Raw genomic sequence first — 25,482 nt, forward strand, 5'->3', positions numbered from 1 at the left:
CACTCCTGCTGGTAGCTGAATGCATGAATGATTCCCCTAACACTTTAATAAACATGCAAAGGAGGAAAAAACACAGAATTTCGTACATGATGGGTGGTGGAAACCGTTAAGTGCTGAGCATAAAGATCCACATAAAAAATTCCATACCATTTTTTAAAGACCGGGTAGGAGTACCGATATTTGAACTTGGTACCTTTAAGCATGACATGATTATTAGGGTTGCACCCAGATACCGTGTTAAAATGAAAACCTCTCACACTTTAATGGAACTTCAGTGAGCTTTATTTTTCAACAAAAAACCATCATAGATGTTAACCATTGCATTTACTACACATCACATAACTTCAGTCTTTAAAATGTAGCATCACTGAGAACAGTGCCAATTGTAACTGCCCAATTTCAAAAAGGAGAAAACAAAAACAACTTTGTAAATTTAACTGGTCATTTTGATATGCAATATCCAACTGGTGCTTGCTTAAGAAAACAAAAAATCTCAAATTTAAGGGCAACGTTTAGAGATCGAATTTTCCTTACCCAGAACTCCAGATGTTGATTTCAATTTTTAGTTTTCCAAATTCTCTTAATTATTCTCTCCATTATTACCCACCCGCTCACCCTCAACCCAGACTGATGCATCTGAATATTCCTACTCTGAACAGACCAGTGGTACTGCTAAGTGTCAAGAATCTAAGGATGCATCAGGGCAGAAAACCACCCACCCCTCCCAACCAAAAAAAAAAACATTTAGAAGAATGTGTGGATGTTGGTGTTAAAAAAAAATCTATTTTGTATACAAGGGAAACTTTGCTTTAAACAGGCGAGATGTTCTCCACATCATTCTTCCAAATAAAACAGAGGAAAGTCAACAAAACCCCAAACCACTGTGGTCAAGAGCACAGCACATCCGACAGACGCTGCTTCACAACATTTTAGGATCACACAGTGCTTTTCACAACAATAGTTTTTGAAATAATAAAAACTCCAGGCTGCTGCCAACAAGCCCATTAATTCATATACTCTTCTCTAAAGCAGATCTCTTGATTCAAGAAAAAAAAAAAAAAATACACATGGGGAATGTGCCCACACAAAGGGGCACACACTATAGAGAAGAGAATACAAGTTTAGACTCGAGCAATGCTGCTGGGGAAATGTTGCACATTATTAATATAACAAGTCAGTGAACAACTTATCACATTTTGCTTGTAATTTGGTAACAAACTTGACCGTCAGAGGACAAACCTTGCTTTATGGTACCTGAAAAACTCCACGCAACATTCCACAGCACACAATGCCGAGCCATTAAATAAGAAAACAAAACATCTCACCTGCATGTGACTTTTAAATGGGGACAGATATCAATTCATTTCAGGTAAACATCGCCAATTATCACAAAACACATATTGCATCCCTCCCAATCTCTCCAGCCCACCCAAAACAAAGACCCCTCAAAACAGCATGGGCCCAAATTTACTCAAAAGCAGCGGAAGGGCTTAAGTGTATCGAACAAGCCCCTGTCATTCCCCCAAAATAGGAAGTGAATCATTAAAGGCGTTTAAATTAGTGTTTGGGGGGAATATTGCGCCGCAAAAAGGAAAAAACTAATTTGGTTATCAGCACCCATGAAATACCCAAGTTAAATACCCACATCCCTGCCACAATATTTCCACAAAACAAAAACTCAGTCTGAACACTTAAGTGCCCAAACCGAGGAAGTGCCCTCAACACGTGTGCAGCCCGTATTATTATTATTGCCCGACCCCTGAACTACAGTTCAAACTTAAGCGCAGCCCACACTGCAAAGGTTTAGATTCCTCTGTTAAATCTGTGCAGCATCTTGAGAACATGGTCTTATTACACAAAAAAACACAGCTGACTTATGGTGCACTATCTCTCGGCCGCTACATTATATCGGTCCATTGTTTTGAATTCTTGGCATCCCGGTTTTTTTCTATTTTTCCTTTTTCCAAAGGGGTACGTCCAAGTCAATCCCACCACCCCAAACGGTCTGTTTAAAGTCATGCCCAAGTGCCAATGTCGGTGAACACAGACCCACGTAACAGCTACACATCTCGCTCATGTTCAACGTTTTTGCGCATCGCCAATTCGAGCTGCACTGCAGCAAGTAGCACTATTACATGATGAAAATATTAAGTTATCTCTACGATCAGAGTCGCCCGGACAAGGGGACCCTGCCGAGTGCCTCGTAAGTCAGTTACAAGCAAAAGGCTGGAAAGTAAATAAGCCTCGTGTTTTCACAACCCTTAAATGAGGCCGATTATTTGAGCTACCCAACGTCAGGAACTTCTGTCAACACTGGCTTACGGATGACGGTTAATCATTTATAGAACACAAGTGCAAATTTAACCAACCGGACCACCGGATGAAACTATACTTTAAGGCTTTGAAGCTTATCCCCAAACTCTTGAACAAATGCTTTGATTGAAATAAAGAAGCCCAAATCGCTTTTTATATAACAAGAGTGGTGCGCTGCTTGGAAAGGTTTTAATTTGGCTAAACTTTCCCAAGATTGAAAGAACAGAATAAGCAAACAAAACCGTGCCATCCAGTGCTGACAGAGTCCTGAATTTAAAAGATCTTCTTCGCGATATTCTTCTCAAGAGTCATTCAGCCTGTTTAGCTTGTTTTAAAACAATCTATTAAAAAAAATAAATGAAGTATTTACAAAATGTTTACAATGTGCCAGATCTGTATAAAATGGCACATTTAGGACAGAGTGCCTAGCCAACAAGAATGTGAAACTGCTCTGAAATCAAAAGAAAAGGGAAAAGGATCCACATTCGTCTAAATGGGGAGTCCTCATGGCCAGGAGAAAAGGCTTGTGAGAGTCTGGTCAAAGTCTCTTAGTGTTGGCCCACTGAAGACCGAGGAGGAAAGAGTTATGGGTCTCTAGAGGCACGGTATGTTCCATGAGCGCATGAAGGTAAAAGCCATTGAGAGCCTTGTGGGACTTTTGAAAGCTTGCCACTGGAACATTATCCCCATCACTGTTGCCACGCTCAACGCTGATATCATCTCAGTTCTCCAGGGGGTTTCTCTCTTCACGCCAGAGACTGTGCAAATCACATTCGCTGCCCTATCCGCTCTCTTGCTGTGAAATCCTGTCCCAAAAATCTATAGGTGGCAAATGCAAAATGGATCTTCTGACGTCAAACGAAATGGGCTGACAAGCAATACTAAACCGCGTAAGATCCTGGTGTCTCCAAAACAAGTGATGGGAAATGTCATAAATCAATCCGGTTATTACTTTTGAACAAGTTAGACTGCTTGTTAAGGCACTTGTTACAAATGACAGGAAATATGAAGATGAGCCGAGGGATAGAGCGACAGCAGGGTGTGGATGTGCTTGCAGGCGACGAGTAATCGTTTCTTTTCATGGCTGATAAATCCTCATGTCCCCTCTTTACCTCCTCGAAGTGATTCGAAGTCTTCAGGGTTGAAAAAATATTGGTGCAACAGTCCTTTATTGGGCCATGAGTCCTTCCCGATTATTGGGACAAAGTCACAATCCTTGTGGTGGCACCAGACAAAAAGGAAGGAGCTGGGGTAAAAAGGTGCGGGGAAAGGAAGACAGACGGAAGATAGTTAAAAGAAAAGATCCCCTATACCCTAGACACAGTAGGGGGAAAGACATGGAACTAGGGGAGAAGGACTGGTGATCTGTAGGGGGTAGAAAACAAGAAGCCACATATGAGCATGAGTCACAGAACGCAAGCATCAAAAATGTAAAAAGCAAGTATGGATGATGTTTGAACTCGCCTCTCCTGCTCACAGTTTGACCTCCTCCCCACTTTCACTGTGATACTCGGCCACATATAGACTCTTGTCAATACTGCTGGGAATGGGCTTGATCTCAGTACCCAGCTGTTCTTCAATACCCTTTAGGTTAAAGCGGTCATCGTAGGTGATCAAGTTAATGGCAAGACCCAAGTGTCCGAAACGACCTGGGAGCAGATGAGAAGGTCAATGTGCTGTTCTTTCAAATGCATGCTTGCCAAACTAGTATCAATGCAAAGCGGACTCACCGGATCTGCCAATGCGATGGAGGTACGTCTCCCCAAGTTTGGGGAAATCAAAGTTGATCACCACATTCACAGCTTGTATATCAATTCCTCTTGTGAAGAGATCTAAAAACAAGAAAAACATGGTCGATAAACATTGTAGTTATTAAACTATTACTACTTAAAACAATCAATTGACAGGACCCAAAGAGAAGATTTGTCCAAATTCGTCGCACGATTTACTAAACAACAGTAATAACCAAATATCACTAGCTGCGTTTCCATTACCATTCAAAATGCGCAAATTGAAATAGCGCATAGAAAATATGCAAAATGTAAATTTCACAAAAACGTTTTCACGCTCGCATGAGGTGTTTTCCAGGAAATACGATAAAGGAATATTTCGCAAAACAGCAACAGAAACACTTTTGTCGCATTCCCAAGTCACGTGGCATACGAGTGTCACATGATCATTCGCAGTATGATTGGAAAGATAGGATGTAAGGAATTCACATCTTATATGATGGCCCAAATGCAGAAAAAATATTATGTGCAGTATAGAGATTTATTGGAAACAGTGGGTCAGCAGGTGGCATTATGCACCTCTAAAGTTGGTTCACAACCCGACATAAAACCTAAAGTTGGCCATATGACTTTTTGCGAGAAGAAAAAAAAACACTTCAGTCGCATAACATTGTTTAACTCTTTCCCCGCCAGCCTTTTTTTTAGTTGCCAGACAGCGGCAGCGTTTTATAACATTTTCACAAAAATTTGATGGCTCACAGTACATTTTCTGTAATGAATATATGGACAAACATATCAAATGAAAGAACAGAGTCTCTGTTTTAAAGAAATATTCTTCCATCTTCATTTGTTCTTTTTTTATCACCTCTTTATCAGGCTTCTTCAAAAACGCATCACTTTGATTAAACAGCGGAGAAAATTAGATTTTTTTGTCAAAGACTCTGCTCAGATTAGACTCCGAACAATGATTAAATACAGATAAAATATTTAACAAAAAAACAGATAAAAAAACAGATTAAAAAACAGATTAAATATATACATTCTAGGCTCAGAGATTCTGATTAAATTGATGGGGCGTTGATGTTGTATTGTCATTATTGTCATTTTCTCCATGCTTTTGCACCACATGACACCTACTGAGCAGTAGCTAATCGCATGACAGTAATTTTGAGCTACAGGAAACAGTGAAAGATATGAATTTGTCGAATTTTTGATTTTCAAAAAAAATAAGTACATTGCCCTCGTCTCGCGATCCTAATGCTCCAAGTAGTAATGAAACATCTAAAATGATCTTTATTTGTCTACGTTTTCTGAGAGGAGCACCAACCTATGTATTTCCTGATACAAACTGTGTCCATCGAAAGCAAAGCGCTTTGCGCGTCTGACGTTTTGGTTTCAGTTTTAAAACATGCAGGACTGAGAAAATAAAGTGCGGGTTTCATGTTAAGAGAGTTATTAAGAGAGATAAAGTGCAGGACCTGATTGAGTTAACTGAGTAACTGAGTTATTAACAGCTTTCATTAAAAAATACATATTAATGTATTATGAAGCGAATTGATCGGTCTCTAAAATAATTATTAAATATCATGCGACTGAAACTTCGGACGAATATCGATCGCACCCCAAGTGCCTTACTTCGAGCAGAGCTCTAGAAGTGGATATTCGAAAGGGAGACTGGCAACAGTCTCTCATAACATAGCCGTTTCGCTCACACGGGCGAACTGAATAATAAATATCAACGCCATTTTCTCTTTATCCGAGACGACACTTTGCGATCGTCCCTTTCAGCAATGCTTTTCACGGGCGCAAACATGACGCAAGATTAGAACGCGCGATTCCGGTTGGCCCAAGGACCAAAAACGACGGTGCTGTTATCTTGATTCTGGTTGGCCAAACGAATCCAGGTGCTGGACCAAAGACATTTCAGACACTCGAGAGTAGACGCCTATCTGTAATCTGTAATGGAAACCCGGTTACCGTCTCTAAAAAAAATGAAATGCAGAATGATAAGTACTTACCAGTGCAGACTAGATTTCGACATAAGCCGTTTCTGAAGTCATGGAACACACGGTTTCTGTGTTCCTAAAAAAAGGTAAACATTCATTTACATCACTACAAAGAGAAAAACATCATGAATGCCAAATTCTGTCTGGTACTATTAGCCCAAACTAATGAAAACATCTTCCAAGCTCTTGAGAAATGATTACATAAGCATTAGCTGTATCAGTAAATTCTGCCAGGAGCTGTGTGGTAACACCACAGGCACCAGTCACACCCACCTGTCTCATCTTGGCGTGAATGTAGAAACACGAGTAACCAAGCTGAGAAATCTTCTTGGCCAAGAGCTCCACTCGCTGGGATGAATTGCAGAATATAATCGACTGATTGATCTGGAGCTAAAACACACACACACAAACACAAAAAAACACTAAGAATGTAATAAAAATGCCGTTATATTCTGCAATAGTCCAAAAAGACCTAAAAATGGCATTAGTGTGAGAACACCGAAGAGATTTTTACCCTGGAGAAGAGCGTATTAAGGCAATGGACTTTCTGCCTTTCGGTTACATAGGCGTAATACTGGGTGACCCCCTTGAGGGTCAGCTCCTCCATCAGGTTTATCTCATAGGGCTTCTGCAGGTGAGTATTCTGTGCACAAAACAACTGTAAATACACCACTAACACGCCCATTATTTAAAAATCCAAACAAGTTGACTTACCATAAACTTCTGCACGCTCAGTGGGAAAGTGGCAGAATACAGCAGAATTTGCCTTTGTTTGGACAAGGAGCTGAGAAGTTCTTCCATCATCTGTACAAAGTCCTGTGACAGGAGCTTATCAGCCTACTCGATAACGCGGGAGTACAACATCCATGAGATCTCCATACTTACAGGATGACAGTTATACAAGTAAAAAAGAAAACTTGCCTCATCCAACACCACCATCTGTACTTGACTGACTTTGGCCACCCCCTTTTTGATGAGGTCTAAGATTCTTCCTGGAGTGGCAATGATAACATGCACTATAACAGAAAACATACAGCATTAGAAGACTGCATGCACAGTTTCTGAAATCATGTCAAAAGCCATGCCGCCACATTACGATCACTTGCCCGTTTCGTCCAGTCTCATTATGTCATCACGGAGGTTGGTTCCACCTGTTGTTGCCATGACCTTAACCCCGCCCATGTGTTTGCTGACCTGGATGGAGATCTGACTCACTTGGAGAGCCAGTTCTCTAGTGGGCACAATGACCATCGCTGCAACACCCACAAGTGTTTTAGACATGAAGCCATTTTAAAAACAAACCGAATGACCCACAAGATCTCCACTGCACAAGCGTGCCACCTTACCTTGTATGTTGTCTCTCTTCAGGTCAATGCGTTCAAGTAAGGGAATGAGGTAGGCGCCACTTTTTCCTGTGCCGTTCTTGGCTCTGGCCAGAATGTCCCTTCCAGACAACGCAATGGGAATGCTCTCCTCCTGCAGGAATGAGCAGATGGATCGGATTCGATTCAGACTTCTGTCCAGCAAATATCTTCATTCATGCTATAGGGGTCAAGTGCTTTCTGCCCGTTACCTGTATAGGTGATGGTTTCTCCCAGCCCATTTCAAAGATGCCCATGAGCAGCTCCCGCTTCAGGCAGTAATCCTCAAACTCGTTTCCCTTGGTAGCCGTCACATCCTGTAAACAAATGAGAGTCATTGAGTTCATGCTGGCACAGATTTGTCCAGAACAAAAGCGGCACGAGGAGCATTGTGCTTCAGAGGCTACTGTATACAGGAGGACTTACTGAAGTTTTCATGCGCATATCCTTCGGAGGAAGCTTCAGATTCTTCTTCCAGTCATCCCCAGGCCTAAAGGGGAACAAAACAAAACACTCACATGACCCCGAGGAAGAGTTTATTGCATTATGTATAATTAACATGTAAGGGCTTACTTAATGATGGTGTTGGCTGTGGGCGCAGGCTGGGAGTTGCCATTGTTGACTGTGCTGGAGCCTTTAACCTGGGCAGGTTGCGTTGTTTGGGACCCCCCTCCACCACCTCCAGGGCCACCTGCTGGCTTCACCGAGCCTCTCATTTGGCCATTCTGATTCGACAGTCCAAGAATAACAGGGTTCTCCATTCTGGCTGTACTCATGACTTAATATTCTCACTTCCAAACAGTGAGCGAGAAAAACAACAGGGGAAATAATACTTGGCCTGATGGGCTTGCAAAAGAATTTGCAGGTTGTCCTTGCCGCACCTTTCCCAGTGTCCAAAGCGCACAAAAAAAGTTAAAGCAATATTTTTCACCAGTTCCTTTTTTTCTCAATATGCAAGTCTCTCGTGGAGCGTTTCAATATGAAGGTCATTCAAGCAACAGGTCACAGATATTATAAGCAGGAGTATTAGCTTCAGTTATCCTTCCGCAAATGAATGAATCCCTCCTTTGCAAAAGGGACGTTTCACAGACCAAGGGCGAGGACGCCAGTGTTAGTCTTTTCAATTTTTCGGCCCATTCCTTTCTCTCCTAAGCATCAACAATTTAAGGTTTTCCACCTGCAGGAGAGAGAAAGAAACATAATTTATTGTGCATCCCTAGTTATAAGCTTATCGACCATATCGGCATCGGCCGATATAGGGTCATTTTTTATGTTATCAGACGATAATAAATATTTAGGCCGACATATTATAGCCGATAAATCATAAATCCTTTCCTCTGGTTAAACTTCTCCAGCTGCACGCTGCTCACAGTTAAAGTACAGTAGAGTACAGTACAGTACCATCTTTCTGTCGTGATCATTCACTTACTGCTATTAGCAAAACATAGTTGATGTGTAGGTACAGTATGTAAATACAGTATTTATTAGGGGTGTAACGATACGCTCAGCTCACGATTCGGTACATATCTCGATGCTGGGTTCACGATAGGATACACATCTCAATATTTTGAACAAAATTAAAATATGAAACTGAAATTCAAAGAACACTTATTTTCAAAATACAATTTCAGTAACTTTTTTTGTTGCACATACAACTTAAAGAATTTTAACATTTTAAGGCTTAACTGAACCTGCTGTACTGCAGGTTTGTCACCGAGTGTCAATTTTGACAGCAAATTTTGATTTAGGTTTAGTCATAGTCTTTTGACTAAAATGCAATTTAGTTTTAGTCATATTTTAGTCATCACCATCATTTTAGTTTTAGTCGACAAAATCTACATTTTATTTAGTCTACTAAAATCTATCTGGTTTAACTCATTTAAATGGTGTAATTAAATGTTCCATACAAAAATTTAACTGTTTCGACGTAATTTACTTTAGAATAAAATTAAACCAGGTCATTACCTTTATTTTTCACAAATGTTCAGTAACTACTGGATATGCATTGTTGCAACACAGAGAATATTAGACCATGAACGACATGTAGCAGTTCATTCAGTCTCATTTCGTCTCAATTGACTCGTTCGTTCAGTGAAGGGCGTGTTCATTCAGTACATTCAACCAATGAAACGCTCTGACAGAGCTCACGCTCAAGCGCTATTGGCTCGTGTCTCTTTGAAGCTGCGCTGTCTTTGCTTGAGACAATAATGAATGAGAAAAATCTTTCAAAAAGACATATTACATAAACTATACAGTACGACTCACTTCATCGCTTCTCTGATCGGTACAGTGCTGGTTTCTTTTGGCTTTATGTTGCATATCACGTTATGCAGCAGCTCACGTTAGCGGATAAATTAACATTAGCATATAAAAATGTTTGTGCTGCCTTTGAAATGAGTTTCGGGGTGACTTGCCTGCAGTCACGCTTCAAGTTTGCTGTGTTTACCGGTGATTGTGAGGTAAAATGAGACACTTTGTAAATCACGTGGAGACACAGATTGTGTCTTGTGCTTCCACTTCTCCCAGAGACTTCTCTCTCTACCGTATATGCGAGATAAGCACACGTGACACGCTGGCGCAGAGTAGGTAGCATCTTGACCGCTCAACGAAATACAATTAAACATCATATCGTAAAATATCCCCATCTCTCTTCGATGCGCATCGTGACATTTTTGCATCGCGAAATATCGTAGTACGAAGTATCGTTATGCCCCTAGTATTTATGAATGTGTACATTATAGGAACAGAAGCATATTGTTTGAATCAGACAGCTGTCTGAATTAGGGATGGGCATTTTTCAATAATTTCATATTCGAATATTTGAGCTCATAAAAAACGAATATTCAAATATTGATTTATTTAAATTAAGTTAATAATGACGTAATTTGTTATGTTTTTATTTAGTCACAATTTCACATCACGCTTATAATTATCATTAAATATTCACAATGCATTAATATTATATCCTGTATATCATTTTTTATGTTGAACAAATACATAAAAACTGCATAAAAATACATAAAAACTGCAGAAAACGGACTTAACAAAACGCAACGTATATTGACAGTCTGTGATATATGGTTATCTTGGTTTTTTTGTTTTACATGTTCTTGATAAGAAAAACAAGCATATAGGTCTATTTTACTTTGGTGAAAGTCTGTTCAACAAGCCGACAGTTAACAAGCCGACAGCGGAGAAAACGCGCTGCTCTTCTCTAACTCCCGGAAACAAAACCCAGATCTGACAAGAATATCTGGCTTTATTGTTTATAATGTTGATATAAATTAAGTAAATGGGCTTGATATCTCATGCCGACTGTTAAGATCCTAAAAAATACCCCGCAACAAAGACGGAGCCATAGTGCTTGATTCCCTGATTACGTGACCGTCATTTTTATATAAATATTGTTTTCTTTGTCGTTCACAGTCAGTGTCTGTCTTGTTTAGCTTTGCATTGGATTTGCATCAATAAATAAGGTAGGCCTATTTATTTCAACTAAGGTAAGGAATTACAGCGCGTTTTAAAACAAACAAAAAAAGCATCCGTTCAAATTTATTTACAGGCTGTAACTTGAAGGCGACGACCCTATTTGAACTTCTAGAAGGAAAATTCTTGCTTTTATGCATGTAAAAATGTGCCAGTCTTATGTTAAGGCCAAATTCATTAACATTTGTTGCAGTGAAATTAGGGCTGTGCCGATAAACGATATCATATCGAATCGCGATAGAATGCATTTAAGTGGCATCCAGTGTGTAAACTTAAAATATTTAAACGAGCTTTGCAATCTGAGTGAACAAAGTTTTAGGAACACATACAAACGATTTTTTATATTTTCTGTACATTAAAAAATCCTTACAGAAGAAGTGAAGAAGCGTTAAATAAGACCTCACTCTAAGGTCTTCTGTAACGGTAACTTAACCTTGTGGTGACACAGTTTTATTCTTATGAAAAATAGGAATATTCGAATAGCATTTTTAATATTCGAATAGTTATTGCGGATCGAATATTCGTGCACATCCCTAGTCTGAATGCTTTCTGTCTTGAGACCTGTTAGACATGCGGTTAGGCTATCAAGAACACTTTTCTGGGTTGCTCTGGAAGAACGTCCATAATTTGTTTTAAATAAAAAATAGACCAGAAAATTTTTAAGGTTAAAGAATTGTAAACTAGTAGTGGTGTAACGAGATCCGATTGGTCTCAGATATTATTTTATTTAAATATTTCATCTGGCTGTTCTGCGTGTCGGAGTGAAGGAGGTGCACAGATTAACATACTACACGAGTGATGGTCGAGGATTTGTCTGCGTCTGCACTGTATGAGGATTTAAAAACATAAACCGCAAATGCTCGTAAAATAAACTGAGCAACTCTGCAGATGAAGTTTGAGTACAGCTAACATCAAGCACACACTAAAACTGAAGCGTCTTCCCAACGACCCGTCAAATAAAAGTCCCGTTAACTGGAACACTCAGACGACAAAAATACTGTAGTATGAAACGATGTCACAAACAGTCTTTTCAACCACACACTATCATTATTTCTGTCAAATGATCACGCATGAGACACACATTTACAAGCTCTCAGTCTGCCCAAATTAACCTCACACCAAATAACAGACCAACATAAAGTAAATACAGCCTGACAACAAAACTGCTCATATGATTGTCTTTCAGGACTGTGTTACATTGTTCTGATTATGCTTAACATCTTAACTAGACCGGTTTGAAACGAAACTAACGATTCAAATTTGTAGCACGGACAAATCCGAGTGCGCGGTCATATCTGTCATTACGGTAAAAACACGCCATGAGACTGTGTGGAGCTTATCACCGTATTTACTCTAATAGAGAAGCTGCGCTGTAAGAGCTTTTCATCAAGTTGCCCAGCATTTCATGTTTTCAGGTTATTTTAAACCGTTTACAGGTGATACTGTGTTGTTATGTTTATCAGTTGTGTCTTTCTTTAAAGACCCCTTCAAGCAGTCTGTAGATGTCTGCAAATTAATAAATCTTTCTAAAGACCTTTAATTGCAAGTGTCACCTTTTTTTACAGTAGAAATATTTCATACACAATTTACCTCAATGCATTCATACTTTTTAGGAAGTTCAACTTTTGCATTCAAACTAAAACTTAAAATAATAACCACTTGGTATTTGTTACTGTACTATAGTTACTGTAGGTCAACCATGAAATATGTAATAATTTTGAAGCAAAGTCCTAAATATTACATACCTAAATAAACTTTTTTTTTTGAGAATCGATATTGAGTTGATCCGTTTACAAAAACGATTAATCGATTTTTTTGCCCAGCCCTAGAAACAATTGTATTGACACTTCAAATTAAATATCATTTTTCATCTTCGGACAGGACAACCACATGACAATGCTTAATATCAAGCCAAAGTACCAACACTAGTCTGACTGAGCGCAAACGTGGCGCGATGACATCTTAAATATGCTAATTAGTACATCAAGAATAGATTCTGAATCGAATGATGCGGGACCAAACGATTCCCACCCCTAGTCGCGAGCACACAGTTCCCTGTACTAAACAACTTGTCAAAGTATATTCTGTATAGGGCTGCAGCTATCGATTCTTTTACTAATCGAGTATTCTACAGATTTTTCCATCGATTAATCGGGTATTCGGATAATAAGTACTTTTTCTTTATTAAAGAGCAATACTAAATATACAAGAGAACATAAGACGGGTCTCTTAAAATGAGTAAAACAACTAATTTGTTTCCTTTTTAGAACAATTAGTTTTTATTGCTGAAATAGCATACATTAATATCTGCGAAAACTAAACCCATTTAGTACATTCCATTGCCATATTAAATTCAAAATGCAATATAATACAAATATATAAATAAGAAACATGAATAAAAATGGAAATAATAATTTCAAACAATAGCCTATGACTTTTATTTTGGCAGGTTGTCAGAAGACGCTTATTTTTTAGTATGTCTGTTTCTTCACTCAAACAATAACATGTTTGTGAAATAAACTCTCAGCGCAACTCTGGAGGTGAAGTTCATGTCCTCATTCAGCGCAGACGCAGACAAATTCATGAGCATCACGCGTGTAGCATGTTAAACTGTGCAGTTCATTCACTCAGACACGCAGACCAGACAGATGAAATGTGTAAATAACAGGATTCGGTGTCCACTAGTTCGCATCTAGTTTGATGGACTCAATGCAGCCGGAAAACAAGTTTCACTCGTAAAATAGACTAAAACTAAGTAAAATATCAGTTCACCATTTCAATAAGCTATTAGGGCTGTGACGGTGGCAGTTTTTTACCACCACGGTGGTAATAGACAAATCGACCGTGGTGGTTGAGAAATATATATTATTTATATAAATAATATTTATATTATTATATTTGCGTGTAGCAACCACATGACGAGTGGAAGAGAAATATAGACCTTATTTAAATACTTGAAATTGTTAAATAATTGAAATATGATATCTGAAATAAATGAGGATGAAACATCCGTCAATGTTTAACGCGCAAATCCATCAGTGAAACGGCACACTACAGCATATAAAACATTTAAATAAACATCAGTAAATAATGAAAACTTAATTGATATAAGAAAGCTAAATACTAAATAAAAAAGCTCTTGTTGCAGTAACTTCAGTCAGTGGCGTATTAACCCTTACAGTCCTTAACAATTCCATTTGAAACAAACTGTTTAAACCTACATTGGCTTTCCTATTCAGATTGCCATAAAAACTTTACTTTTTCCGACTCATTGATGTGAAATTTACTTGTTGACATTGTCCAGATTAAAATGTGTACAGCTGCACTAAATGCGCGTTCAGAAGATGTGCACAGGAGCGCAAATGAATAGATGTCTCTCCGCAACCGCGGCAAAACCTGCGCGCGCTCCGACACTAAGCAAGCGGGTCATAGCCAGTTTTGATTTTACGTATCTGTTCATTTCACAACAAGATCCATTGCAAAACCCCGCAGAATAACCTGGGCTTTGCCGTGCAGGCCTGCGCTCGAACGCACCAACGGAAACGTATGCCAATAATTTCTGTTAATTTAAAATCTTTTAAATAAAACCATCCACAACTGAAAGGCTACAACTAGCAATCGTTATCGCAACTCTCATATTTATTACACCTATATTTGTCAGAGTGACGTGCACTACCGCCGGTGGCAGTTCACCACCGTCATGGCACTTTACCATCGTGGTGGTGCGGTTGTTACGGCAACCGTCACAGCCCTATAAACTATCAGTTATTTATCAGCATGAGAAATAAGTGTGAGCGTGTGAACAGACTCAAATGCGTGTGTCTCACGGTGAATGCGTGAGACTTGAGAGCCCTGTTCATGTTACAGAGTTTAGCGGGCTGTGCGTCAGTAATAACGGTCCGTGGGGAAACGCAGTGCTCCGTGTACTGTAGTTAAATGGATTAAACGAGGCTTCGAGGCAACAAAAATTGCCTCGATGATTTTTTGTATTCGAATAACTCGAGTTACTCGAGGAATCGTTTCAGCCCTAATTCTGTACATCCTGGCCACGGGTCGCCTTCTGAGAGAACAGTCAGCTTTTGTGGGCGGAGTTTGGAGGAGAGACGGGAACTGAAATGGTTGTCTGTCAGCATCATACATGGATGTTTTTTTTTCTTTAAATCATTTTGGATTATTATAGGCTACACTGCGTGTATTCATATTTTTAGCATATAATGTTAAATGATACTTTTTAATGAAGTGTTTTGTTGTAGGGGTACAGAGTACAGTTTTTCAGCAGTCAGTATATTGAAAAGCAAGACAAAATATAAAAAGCCATTTCGTTTATGCAATAGTGAAAAAATTGGCCAAGTAAATAGAATAAATGCGAAAAACCATGTTCGGTGTTTAGTATTCGGCCAAGTGTTTCATTTTTATTCGGCTTCGGCCAAGAAATTTCATTGCGGTGCAACCTTATTTTAGAACCATACAGCCAAAAAAGTTGTTCGATATCATTGTGTAGCACTTTTATTATTTTAACTGTAGAGGGATATAGAAAATATGCAATGGGGTCCAGAGAGAAAATACAACAATTTCAAGCAGTATACTCCCACCATTTGGAAATCAAAATAAACAAAACACCAAAGCAAAGAATATTTAAAAAATTCTCAATGAGGTATTTGATTAAAACACTGTTAGACGATTTCATTGGACGCAAGCGCCTGGCCCGAAGTCAACTTCCGGTCTGTGTTTGGTCACCCACTGACAAGTTATCATTTATTTTATATTAAAACTACTTAGCAGTTACTGATTCTTTGCGGAGGTCTACCGGACGTTTGGGCCACATAACGTTTATGTTGTTGACGCTGAAACCATCTATACGGTTCATCTATACAAATCAAAAATCATTTAAAATAAAGCTGCAATATGCTCAATATGAAAAGCATACAAAGGTTAGAAAAGCTGTAATGTGTGTTTGATGTCAAATGAAATCTGCCCAATAATGGCAGAAGCACCTGGCACCAAATCAAACCGGATAGGCCTCATAATATAACAGACCAGCCCGTCGTGAAATACTTCACCCAACCCAACCCCCCCCCCCCCCCCCAAAAGCTTAAACGCAATAAAACCCATGACCGTATAACCTTAACTCTTGTGTTTGCGTGAAACCGGTACAGCAGTGCTTATAACTAAACAGCTGTTAAATCCAGTTCAAATAAAACCGTGAAATCAGTTTAAGTTGGCTGGTTTAAAATGGGCCATGACGCTCATAAACGAACACAAAGTAAATGTGTTAACACTGGTATAAAAATATTAACAGTCACAATTTCCACAATCTTTACGTTTCACATTTTAACTCTATCGTCTGAAGCGTATAGGCTATTTCGACAAACAGCCAATGCTAAAGTTAGCTACGCAGCTAAACCGGTTTTCATCGCATTTTAACAGACAGAATGAAAAATAAATACATACATACTATAACATCGTTTTAACACGTTTGTCTATAGTTAAGGCCGAGTTTAATACATAAACGGTGAAAATGTAAATGAACACAGAACTCGAGCTCAGTGCAAGAGCTAGCGCGTCCAAATACAGGCCGCACGCGCATGAAATCTGACAGACTTTTTGATAACGGTCACAGACGTAAAACATTCAAATTAGCATCAATAACTTGCATTTAAAAATATTAAAATAACACATTTACAGCCATTTATGGCGATTGTCTGAATTCTGTAGCTGGGCCAAAAATAAAGGCGCAACACCAGAGATGGCTATATAAACACACGGGCGCAAAGACAGCCACGAAACCTAAATTCAAGCAAACTAAACATAGTTATAATGAACGTTAATTTGACCTTATGTATACTCACCGACGGTGGTTGAAAAATTCTCTCCGTGTATTTGTGTTTGTGAGTTTGAAGTGTAGAGTTGTGACATATTTGGGGGTGTAAAGCGAGTGTACAAGATGGCTCCCAATCATCTTTAAACCCTCCCATAAGCAGTCACATGAGAGCCCCGTCTAATCCACAAAAACACCACTCATTTTAGCATTATTTATTTTATTTAGATACTCATTATGGGGTGTTTGAGTGAAAAGCATGTTAAAATATTTTATCCGTTTTTCTAATACTATTTGTGTTGTTTCTGTTGGATATCTTTTGAGTTTTTATTTTTGCATATTGGAAGGTGTAAGAAGCTATCATCACACATTTTCCTTATAAAATATATTGTCATAATGACATGATAGGGAAGCTTAATTCTTACCTCAGGTCTGTTTTTATCCCGGCTCAAACCTGATTTCAGCTGGCACTGAGTGGTCATTTATGAGGTGAACACATCTGGGCTTGTCTAATTACTAATGCTTGCTTTAATGCTTTTAATTTCACTTATTGGGGTCTCACGAAGAGAACAAACTTCCCTTTTGCTCCACTTTTCGAGATTTAGTACTCATTTCAACAGCATTGAGGTTTGTTGTTGTGCACATGGCATAGATCTCTTGATTGGAACACCTGTGAGTTTAGAGCTTGTTAATTATTTGCCTTTGGTATCTGAATGACTTGAACTCATCAGTTACACTGACAACAACTGAAGGTTCAATGCAGTGAGGAAAACTGATTTTCCTGTTGAAAACAAGAGAGTAAATAACTTGCAATAAAAAAACAATATTAATAAGACAGAGATACCCCCTATATGAAAAACACAATCCCCCGGTTTCAGAGACAAAGCCATGTCTTAGTTAAATTGAAATCGATTTCATAAAAATGCCTTAAAAAAACATTACTGTACATTTTGTGACAAAACAATGGATCTATTTTAAGATGCAAACGCAAGTTATTTTCAATTAAAATAGCTCAAACATTCATTTTAGTCTGGGAGTAGCCTTAAAGTGACAAAAATTCACCCAAAAATTAAAATTCTGTCATCATTTACTCATCCTCTTGTCATTTCAGACCTGGATGACTTTTTTCTTCCGCAGAACACAAAAGAAGATATTTAAAAATGTTTTGTTAACTGGACCCCATTCACTCGCATTGGTTTTGTGTCCATACAATGGAAGTGAAGGGGTCCAGTGCTGTTTCGGTTACCAACTTTCTTCAAAATATCTTATTTTGTGTTCTGCGGAAGAAAGAAAGTCATAGGTTTGGTTTGAAATGACTAGAGGGTGAGTAAATGATGACAGAACTTTCATGTTTGGGTGAACTTTAAGCCTTGTCTGGGAAACCAGGCACATATGTAAAATAATGAAACTGGGGGCGTATTACAGAAAGATCATAACTTGAAAATCTTATCCTATCTGTTTTCTTCCTAAGTGCATAATCTTATCTTAACTACATAGGAAAGGGGTATTACAGAAGCGTCTTAACTTGACAAATAAACGGTCTTAACTTTAGGATGACCCCACTACTGTCCTAACTTCAAAATTATTTAAAAACTAACTGAAAAAACGCTCACAATTGCGCTGTCCAACAATGGCATTACATCGATTAATAATTAAAAATGAAGAATGGATAAGTTTCTATTTCCGTGGCACTAAAATTAAAAACTGGTTTTGTTTTTCCATTTTGTTTACCTCATCAGCAGCTCGCACAGTGTTGGTTGCTTGGTAACAGACCTGAAAGGGGATTGCAGAGCTTGATGGTACAATTCAAGATTTCCTAACTACAGATAAGATACGATTTTGTAAGATAGGATAGGAATCCCAAATCAAGTTTGCTTCTGTAATACAGATTTGTGAAAAATCCTAATTTAACGTATCATAATTAAATTAAGACCTACAGTAAGATAAGAAACTTTCTGTAATACGCCCCAGATCTTTATTATGAAATCTTAAGTGTAAACAACCCATGATTTTAATAAAAAAAAATATTTCCTGGAAACATGGTTGGCTGATTTCCATGTGTATTGTTCCATTTACCCTACAACTTCAACTAAAAGTTGGCCAACACCTATGAATTCTACTAGCTGTCATATATTTATTATTATATTTAAGGTTGCCACTTTCTTCCCATCCATTTAATAAAGCAAATTATTCTTTTTTAATCTAATTTTCAAACAAATTTAACCGTAAAAAAACCGTTTTCAATGGTATGTCCAAACTTTTGACTGTGTATGTATGTCTGTTTTGATAAGGCAACTTATGAAAAAGTGACAGGTTAGTTTGAAAAATTGTAAAGAAGGTTGCTAGGTTTTGGTCTGTCAAGTAGACTGTTAACCCTGATTTTGTTTTAGCCCATTGAGTCTTAAATCCTGAAATAGTCCCTCCATTACGCAAGTGTTTAGAGAGAATGGTTTCTACTTGAAACTCTACTATAGAAACTTTAAGTTGAACACATTTATCTTAGCTTATTTGAATATGTTGATTTAAACGTTTGACCCATCATGCATCAATTAAACTGATACTGTTCTACATGTAGGACTGTTGTTTTGCTGTTTGCTGCACAATGAAATTATCTTGCTATCAGCTATGAAAAGGTCATCTTTATCTCATAAATTTTGTTTACTGGCACCATTATTGAGGTTTGTGTGATTAGTGTTGAGGTCTGTTATAAGTGCTACATCCTGCTTTACTTGCTCTTCCTTTGCTTTGCATAGTAGCCTCTTTAATCAAAGCAAAGACGGCAGAGTTCACTTAATATTAAACATTTCCAGAAACAATGTTCAAAATATGTCAAATTAAATCTCTCATATTGTTGATCATTCGTAGGACAATAATATACACATTGGCTGAACCAGTCATTTTGCAGAAAAAAATCAAATAGGCTGTTGAAAAAAAAAATTCTTACATTCAACTTAAAGTGAAATTTTTTAAGCAAAATTCTTTTTTTTTAGGGCAACAAATTTCCATATATTTTTTGAGGTAAATGAACTGTCTGTGCTCATAGTGTACAGTATAATTTTGAATTCAAGGATCGTGACGTTGAAGTGAAGTTCTAAAAAGGATATGCAGGTTACAAAAAAAGTCTGTGAAAGCTCTTGAGGTGGTTAAGTTCAAGTTCAGAGGCGTGTTTTTAGACTTGAGCGTAAATGTAAGTGGTTCACTGCCTACATATTCTGTCATTGATTCCTTATTGTTGGAGTAGAGGAAACAAACTTATAAGACAATGGATGCCCACATCACGATGAACATGGATGAAATAACAAAGAAAATGATTTTTGAAGTGAGTATTTCAAAGCTCCTTTACAAACAATTCTTTTTTACTTTAGATTTTTATAGGTTGTGTCTAGTTGTCTTCACTGATTCACTTCATATCCTGTTAAAACTAAACTCTAATGATTAGAAAAATGCACAGTGATTAAACTTCATATTTATAACTATAATCTACTTTTAAGAACTTGATTACAAGTTCCATAATACGTTCCATATCAGAAGCTCTTAAATGAAAAATGATCACACTCTAATTGATATCTTTTTTTTTAAATCACATTTTTGTGTTCATTTATTATTATTATTATATTAGTTTTAAATACTAAAAAATAGGAAGTGAGACGTTTACTTTTAATAACTTCCTCTGAGCATTACAGGTGGATCACAGCCTAAGCCTTTTGTACTACTAAAATTATTTAGCTGTAAAAACCAAATTGTGAATACACTTTACATTTTTGGGCTTTAATCGCCACAATTTTAAAATCAATAGGATAAAATAATGTTTTCATCTGTTGATTTATATTGTTATCTGTTGTGGAATCTGTTTAAAGTGATTAACAATTCTATTTAACAAAAGTATGTTTTTACTTTATTAGGGCACTGAGTTCATGATCACCGATTATGAAAACATAACAGAGGGACCTTCCTCTGATGAAGATTACATCTGTGATGCCAAAAACAACCCACTGCACCTGTTTCACACCGTGTTCCAACCCCTCGTGTACGGTGCAGTGCTTCTCCTGGGCCTGACAGGCAATGGCCTCCTCCTGACGGTCCTCCTAAAGCGCCGGAAAACCCTACGCATCACAGAGATCTACCTGGTACACCTGGCATTAGCCGACCTTCTCCTCCTGCTCACTTTACCATTCGTAGTGACTCAAGTGGTGGTTGGATGGATCTTTGGAGAGTTTCTTTGCAAGCTTTTGGGCCTCATCAATCGTCTAAATCTGGTGAGTGGGAGTCTGCTTTTGGCATGCATTGGCTTTGACCGCTACCTCGCCGTGGTGCACGCCATCCCCAGCCTCCAGAATCGACGGCCTAAGATCGTTCACCTAACCTGTGCCCTGCTCTGGCTGCTCTGCCTGTCTTTGTCCATGCCCAACATGGTGTTCCTCAGCGTGGCGGAAAGAGATGATGGACCTACCCGGCTCTCCTGTTCTTATAACAATCATCACATCCACGCAAACAACTGGATGTTGACCAACCGATTCATCATGCACCTGCTGTGCTTCTTTCTACCTTTGATGGTCATGAGCTACTGCTACACTGCCATCATCATCACTCTTTGCCAAAGCCAAAAGAGTTTGGAGAAGCAGGGGGCTATCCGATTGGCCTTGCTGGTTACGCTGGTGTTCTGCCTGTGCTGGTTGCCATATAACATCACCATTCTGACCGACACCCTGGTTGTGTTGGGTGCTATCTCTAAGTGGAGCTGCCACGCTCGTGCCATGTTGGATGAAGCGCTCATAGTGACGGAGGCCATTGGCTTTATGCACTGTTGCTTGAATCCAATCCTGTATGCCTTCATTGGGGTACGCTTCCGGCGAGACCTCCTGCAGTTGCTAGCGAAAAGGAAGTGTCTGAGAGTATGCCTGCCAGGGCTGAGAGTTGAAAGTCAGAGCAGGTCGTCTGTAACAGATGCTGTGACTGCAACAACAAGCAACCACTATATCTAATGAACATTGGAGGTTTCTGAAACTGAACTTTTTGTAGAACTAGTTAAATGTTTTCATCCATGTGCATCTTTGAGTTGCCAAGCAGCAACTTGAGACCTACGTCTTGACCACTGTACTAATTCACAATGCATTGCTTGAGCCTACGCATGGGCACATTAATGCCCATAATGTGACTATGTATGTAATCATTTTCTAAAAAGAAGTGTGATTTCAAGGGATAGTTCACCCAAAAATGAAAATTCTGTCATCATTTACTCACATTCGAGTTGTTCCAAAACTGTATCTTTTGATTTGTTCTGATCAACACAGAGAAACATTATTTGGAAGAACGCTACTCCCATAGTAGGAAAAATACGTTATCATTTTTTTGTTCTGTTGAACACCAAAGACATTTTGAAGAATGTAGGACAGCAAACAGTTCTGGGGCACTTTTGACTACCAATGGTGAGTAAATGACAGAATTTTTGGGTGAAGTATCCCTTTAAGACTGAATTAAGACAATTAAAATAAAGCTTCTGCATCATGTCTAACCTGCAAAAATGCTTTGCTTTGTGTTCTGAATATGCCAAAGTCTAAATGTCAGATAACAAATGATTCTGAAATAAAGTTTTCCATAGTGAATGTCTTGATTTTTGTAATGTGATTGCCACTCAACCAGTCATAAGCCCCCACCATTACAACAACAAAGCCAACACAAAGTTGCTGAACAGATTTTTTTCTTATTTGTTATTAGATTTCTAATAAAACACAGTATACAGAACAGTTGCAAACAAGCACAAATTGCATCTTATTTACAGCAACTATATATATGTTTTAGATTTATACATAGATATTTATATATTACCTTCCACAACAGTTTGGTAGCCAGAATGTAATTAGAACATAGAAACCCAGAGGCTTTTTTTCTCCGTTCGCCTTTGCAATGGAACACATTAATCTCAAATATACATATTTTACAAATATCTTAAAAAATGGCTTTAGATTTTACTGAATTATAATGATAACCCTCAACAGTTAGTTCCCGAAGTTCACGTCAGCATCAAGAAAATATTACTAAAACCAATGTTTTTAGCATTTGTTTGCCATTATCAATGGCAATGACAGCATTCCAATTCAGAAATAACCAATAGGAAACAAGGTTTTTACAGTTTTACAGAGACGCCCGATTAAAAGGGCATGTTGGCCATATTTCCAGGTCCATAGCCCAATGGACTATCCAGAGACATGCTCCGTTGTCTCAGACTCTGAGGGCCCATCATGCCTGACTGTGAATGTGGAGGTCCCATCATAGGCCCCTGAGGGGACATGAGGGGCCCCGGCTGGCCAAAGTGCTCCCCAGGAAGGGCCATGCCCCGCTGCTTGGCCTGCATCATCATCAGATTCTGCTGAGCCATGAGATTATGAGGGTGCTGCTGTGGAGAAAGCATACCACGGGGAGGGTGGGAGGGGTGTTGTAAGAGGTTGTTGGCCATCATGGCCTGTTGCTGCTGATGGTGTTGTTGCTGGAGCTGCTGTTGTGGAGACATGCCTGTCCTGCCCATCATATGCCCTGGGTGGCACATGGGCCCCATCCCACCACCTGAACCCATGCCCCTGGAGCCCATCTGAGGCATGCCCATACCTGGACGCATACCACAATGCGAAGGGTGTAGGGACAGTTGCTGCTCGGGCATCATGTTCTGTAAGTTAGCGATATGGGGGTTGGAGGAAGGGATGCCGCTATGGGGTGGTCCAGACGAGGAGAGCTGCTTGAGAAGTTGGGCAGAAGTCTGCTGAGGCGGTTGACCCTGGTGGGGATTCTGATGTGGCTGGGACATGGCTTCACTTTTGGGGAAGTACTGTAGGGTGCTGCTGGGCTTGTCTGCAGGAATGATACGGGAAAGATCGAACTCGGGAATGCCTGTATGTGTGGGCCTGATGACCTCACTCAGGTCTGGACCATCACCCATGGTTAAGGGTGGAAAAGAGTCTGGTTGGTGAGGAGGTCGCTGGTGAGACATTCCTTTATTTAGAAGATGTATCTGTTGAGGTGGTAGGACCTCATCGGGACGCTGGGAGTACTGCTGTCCCATACCAATAGGGGAGTGAAGAGGTCCCTGCATGCGAGGGAATCCCCCCATCTGGTTTTGAAGATGCAGTGGGGAAACATTACAAGGTCCTATTCCATCAGGAGGTCCACCTCCCATTATTGCTGAGGCCATTCCTGGCATGCCCATAGTGTTAGGGGATGGGAGCATGGGACCAGAAGGATCATGGGATAGCTGCTGACCTCCTTGGAGAACCATTCCCATAGGGCTTTGTGGACCACTGTGAGGTCCCATTGAACCCTGGGAGGAGAGTAGCATCTGCGTGGACTGATGATTTCCCAGGTTTCCTACTGAAAACAAATGTGGTATAAAAGCTTATTTAAATTAATTTAATAAAGTTAATTTATTCTACACTGTAAAAAACTTACTTTTATTTTACATAATTTTCTCATTTTTTTAAATGTTGTAAAAACTGTAAAATAATTTTTAGTAAATTATGTAATTTTACTTGACAAAATGTTATTTTATATTTTTTCTGGTGCCCCAGCTGCTGGAATGTTACAGTTTTTACAGGTATTTTTTTTAGAGTATACTCATTAACTACTTTAATATAAAATACCTACATTTAAAATAAATACAAATATAATATATTAATTTAACAATATAACATCAAACGATAATTTTAATGAGAAAAAAACTACATTATATTTTACATAACTTTTATTATACAGCTTGAGATTTTGATTGTAAGAAAAGTGAAGAAATTTACCTGACATGTTGATTCCAGACAGGAGGGGTCTATCGGGTAGCATCTCATCATCTGATGTAGCGATTGTCTTGATGGCGTCATGGTAGAGTGGAGTGGAGCTGGGCATGGCATACTTTGACATCTGAGACATTATAAGGGAAAGAGGATTCTGGGATGGGGGAGCATCAGGCGAGGAAGTGAAAGGCATACTAGGATTGATAGAATTGGGCGGCTGACTGATGGGTGTTGAGTTTGAACTCCTAGGTGGCAGGGACATGCCTAGAGGAAGAAGATGGAAGCAACTGTATCAACTTCGCTAAAAGCATTCATATATACAAAACTAATCAATGCCAAGCCAATTAAATTTACAACAAACATATTTCAGTGTTTCCCATACATTGATTTATTCGTGGCGGACCGCCACACTATCAACACTGACCGCCATAAATAGATGAAAGTAAAAAAAAGATTTCACGTATACCCTTTAAATTTGTATTTTACTATTTAAAACAGCTTAATTCGTTGTAGAGTTGCGATCAGCGTCTTGACGCTCAGCACCTCTCTCTCTCATCTTGCGTGCTGCACCTCGACACTAAGCTCCTCTCACATGACAGTGCAGGAATTAAAAGGTGGCGGTGTTTTCAATATGCATTCCTCCGTGTACTTGCCTTTCCACGTAAACATCAACAGTCACAGATGTTACTGACAGAGAAGAGGGCTGACCGAGTTTATAAAGGACTTAACAAAAGGTTAGAAATATTTCCCACACATCTCCCACACACTCTTTCTATATGAGCTCGGTGTGTGTCTGTGTGCGAGCTCTCGCCCCGAGTTCAGTGCACTGTGCGCACGCACTCTAGTTAGCTCAGTGTATTCTCCCATATTTCTGAATTTGCGCCAAATTATCTGCGCTATATGCGATCTACAATAAAACTACTACCATTTAAAATCAAAGAAGAGCACATAATACAGTAGTAAAGGTTGTGCGCTGCATGAGACAAATAATTAGGC

General features: G+C 39.0%; 3 protein-coding genes across 6 annotated transcripts in view; 1 reads left to right on the forward strand and 2 right to left on the reverse strand.

Moving 5' to 3' along the window:
- Positions 1–266: 266 nt before the first annotated feature.
- ddx6 (DEAD (Asp-Glu-Ala-Asp) box helicase 6) lies at positions 267–16,857 on the reverse strand. The gene is made up of 14 exons (XM_057348200.1): positions 16,746–16,857; positions 7,984–8,587; positions 7,837–7,900; positions 7,623–7,727; positions 7,396–7,525; positions 7,156–7,302; positions 6,971–7,065; positions 6,764–6,886; positions 6,564–6,692; positions 6,323–6,439; positions 6,062–6,125; positions 4,044–4,145; positions 3,778–3,962; positions 267–3,678 (listed from the first exon to the last, which is right to left on the reverse strand). The coding sequence occupies exons 2-13, from the start codon at positions 8,184–8,186 to the stop codon at positions 3,787–3,789; spliced, it is 1,455 nt and encodes a 484-aa protein (XP_057204183.1). The 5' UTR covers positions 8,187–8,587; positions 16,746–16,857; the 3' UTR covers positions 267–3,678; positions 3,778–3,786.
- A 3,031-nt stretch (positions 16,858–19,888) lies between these two features.
- LOC130562766 (C-X-C chemokine receptor type 5) lies at positions 19,889–22,212 on the forward strand. Its single transcript, XM_057348006.1, has 2 exons — positions 19,889–20,033; positions 20,617–22,212. The coding sequence occupies exons 1-2, from the start codon at positions 19,977–19,979 to the stop codon at positions 21,694–21,696; spliced, it is 1,137 nt and encodes a 378-aa protein (XP_057203989.1). The 5' UTR covers positions 19,889–19,976; the 3' UTR covers positions 21,697–22,212.
- A 175-nt stretch (positions 22,213–22,387) lies between these two features.
- The window catches only part of bcl9l (bcl9 like), a 49,017-nt gene continuing 45,922 nt past the window's right edge, over positions 22,388–25,482 (reverse strand). For 3 of the 4 annotated variants that reach the window (XM_057348003.1, XM_057348005.1, XM_057348002.1), the window contains exons 8-9: positions 24,493–24,750; positions 22,389–24,073 (exon numbers count right to left, since the gene is read on the reverse strand). In XM_057348003.1, the coding sequence (XP_057203986.1) occupies positions 22,863–24,073; positions 24,493–24,750 (1,469 nt within the window). In that variant the 3' untranslated portion in view covers positions 22,389–22,862. Of the gene's footprint in view, positions 24,074–24,492; positions 24,751–25,482 lie in introns of all 4 variants that reach the window. The other variant, XM_057348004.1, reaches the window with a different exon arrangement.

The sequence above is a fragment of the Triplophysa rosa genome, linkage group LG12, assembly GCF_024868665.1.
Source record: "Triplophysa rosa linkage group LG12, Trosa_1v2, whole genome shotgun sequence".
NCBI lineage: Eukaryota > Metazoa > Chordata > Actinopteri > Cypriniformes > Nemacheilidae > Triplophysa > Triplophysa rosa.

What these genes read in the sequence shown, in the direction of transcription:
- LOC130562766 (XM_057348006.1), top strand. Translation starts at nt 19,977, where the DNA reads ATGGATGCCCACATCACGATGAACATGGATGAAATAACAAAGAAAATG. An exon ending in CAAAGAAAATGATTTTTGAA is followed by an intron (nt 20,034 to 20,616) that starts GTGAGTATTTCA and finishes TTACTTTATTAG; the next exon opens with GGCACTGAGTTCATGATCAC.
- ddx6 (XM_057348200.1), bottom strand. Translation starts at nt 8,186, where the DNA reads ATGAGTACAGCCAGAATGGAGAACCCTGTTATTCTTGGACTGTCGAAT. An exon ending in AATGAGACTGGACGAAACGG is followed by an intron (nt 7,066 to 7,155) that starts GCAAGTGATCGT and finishes TTTCTGTTATAG; the next exon opens with TGCATGTTATCATTGCCACT. An exon ending in TGAGCGTGCAGAAGTTTATG is followed by an intron (nt 6,693 to 6,763) that starts GTAAGTCAACTT and finishes TTTTGTGCACAG; the next exon opens with AATACTCACCTGCAGAAGCC.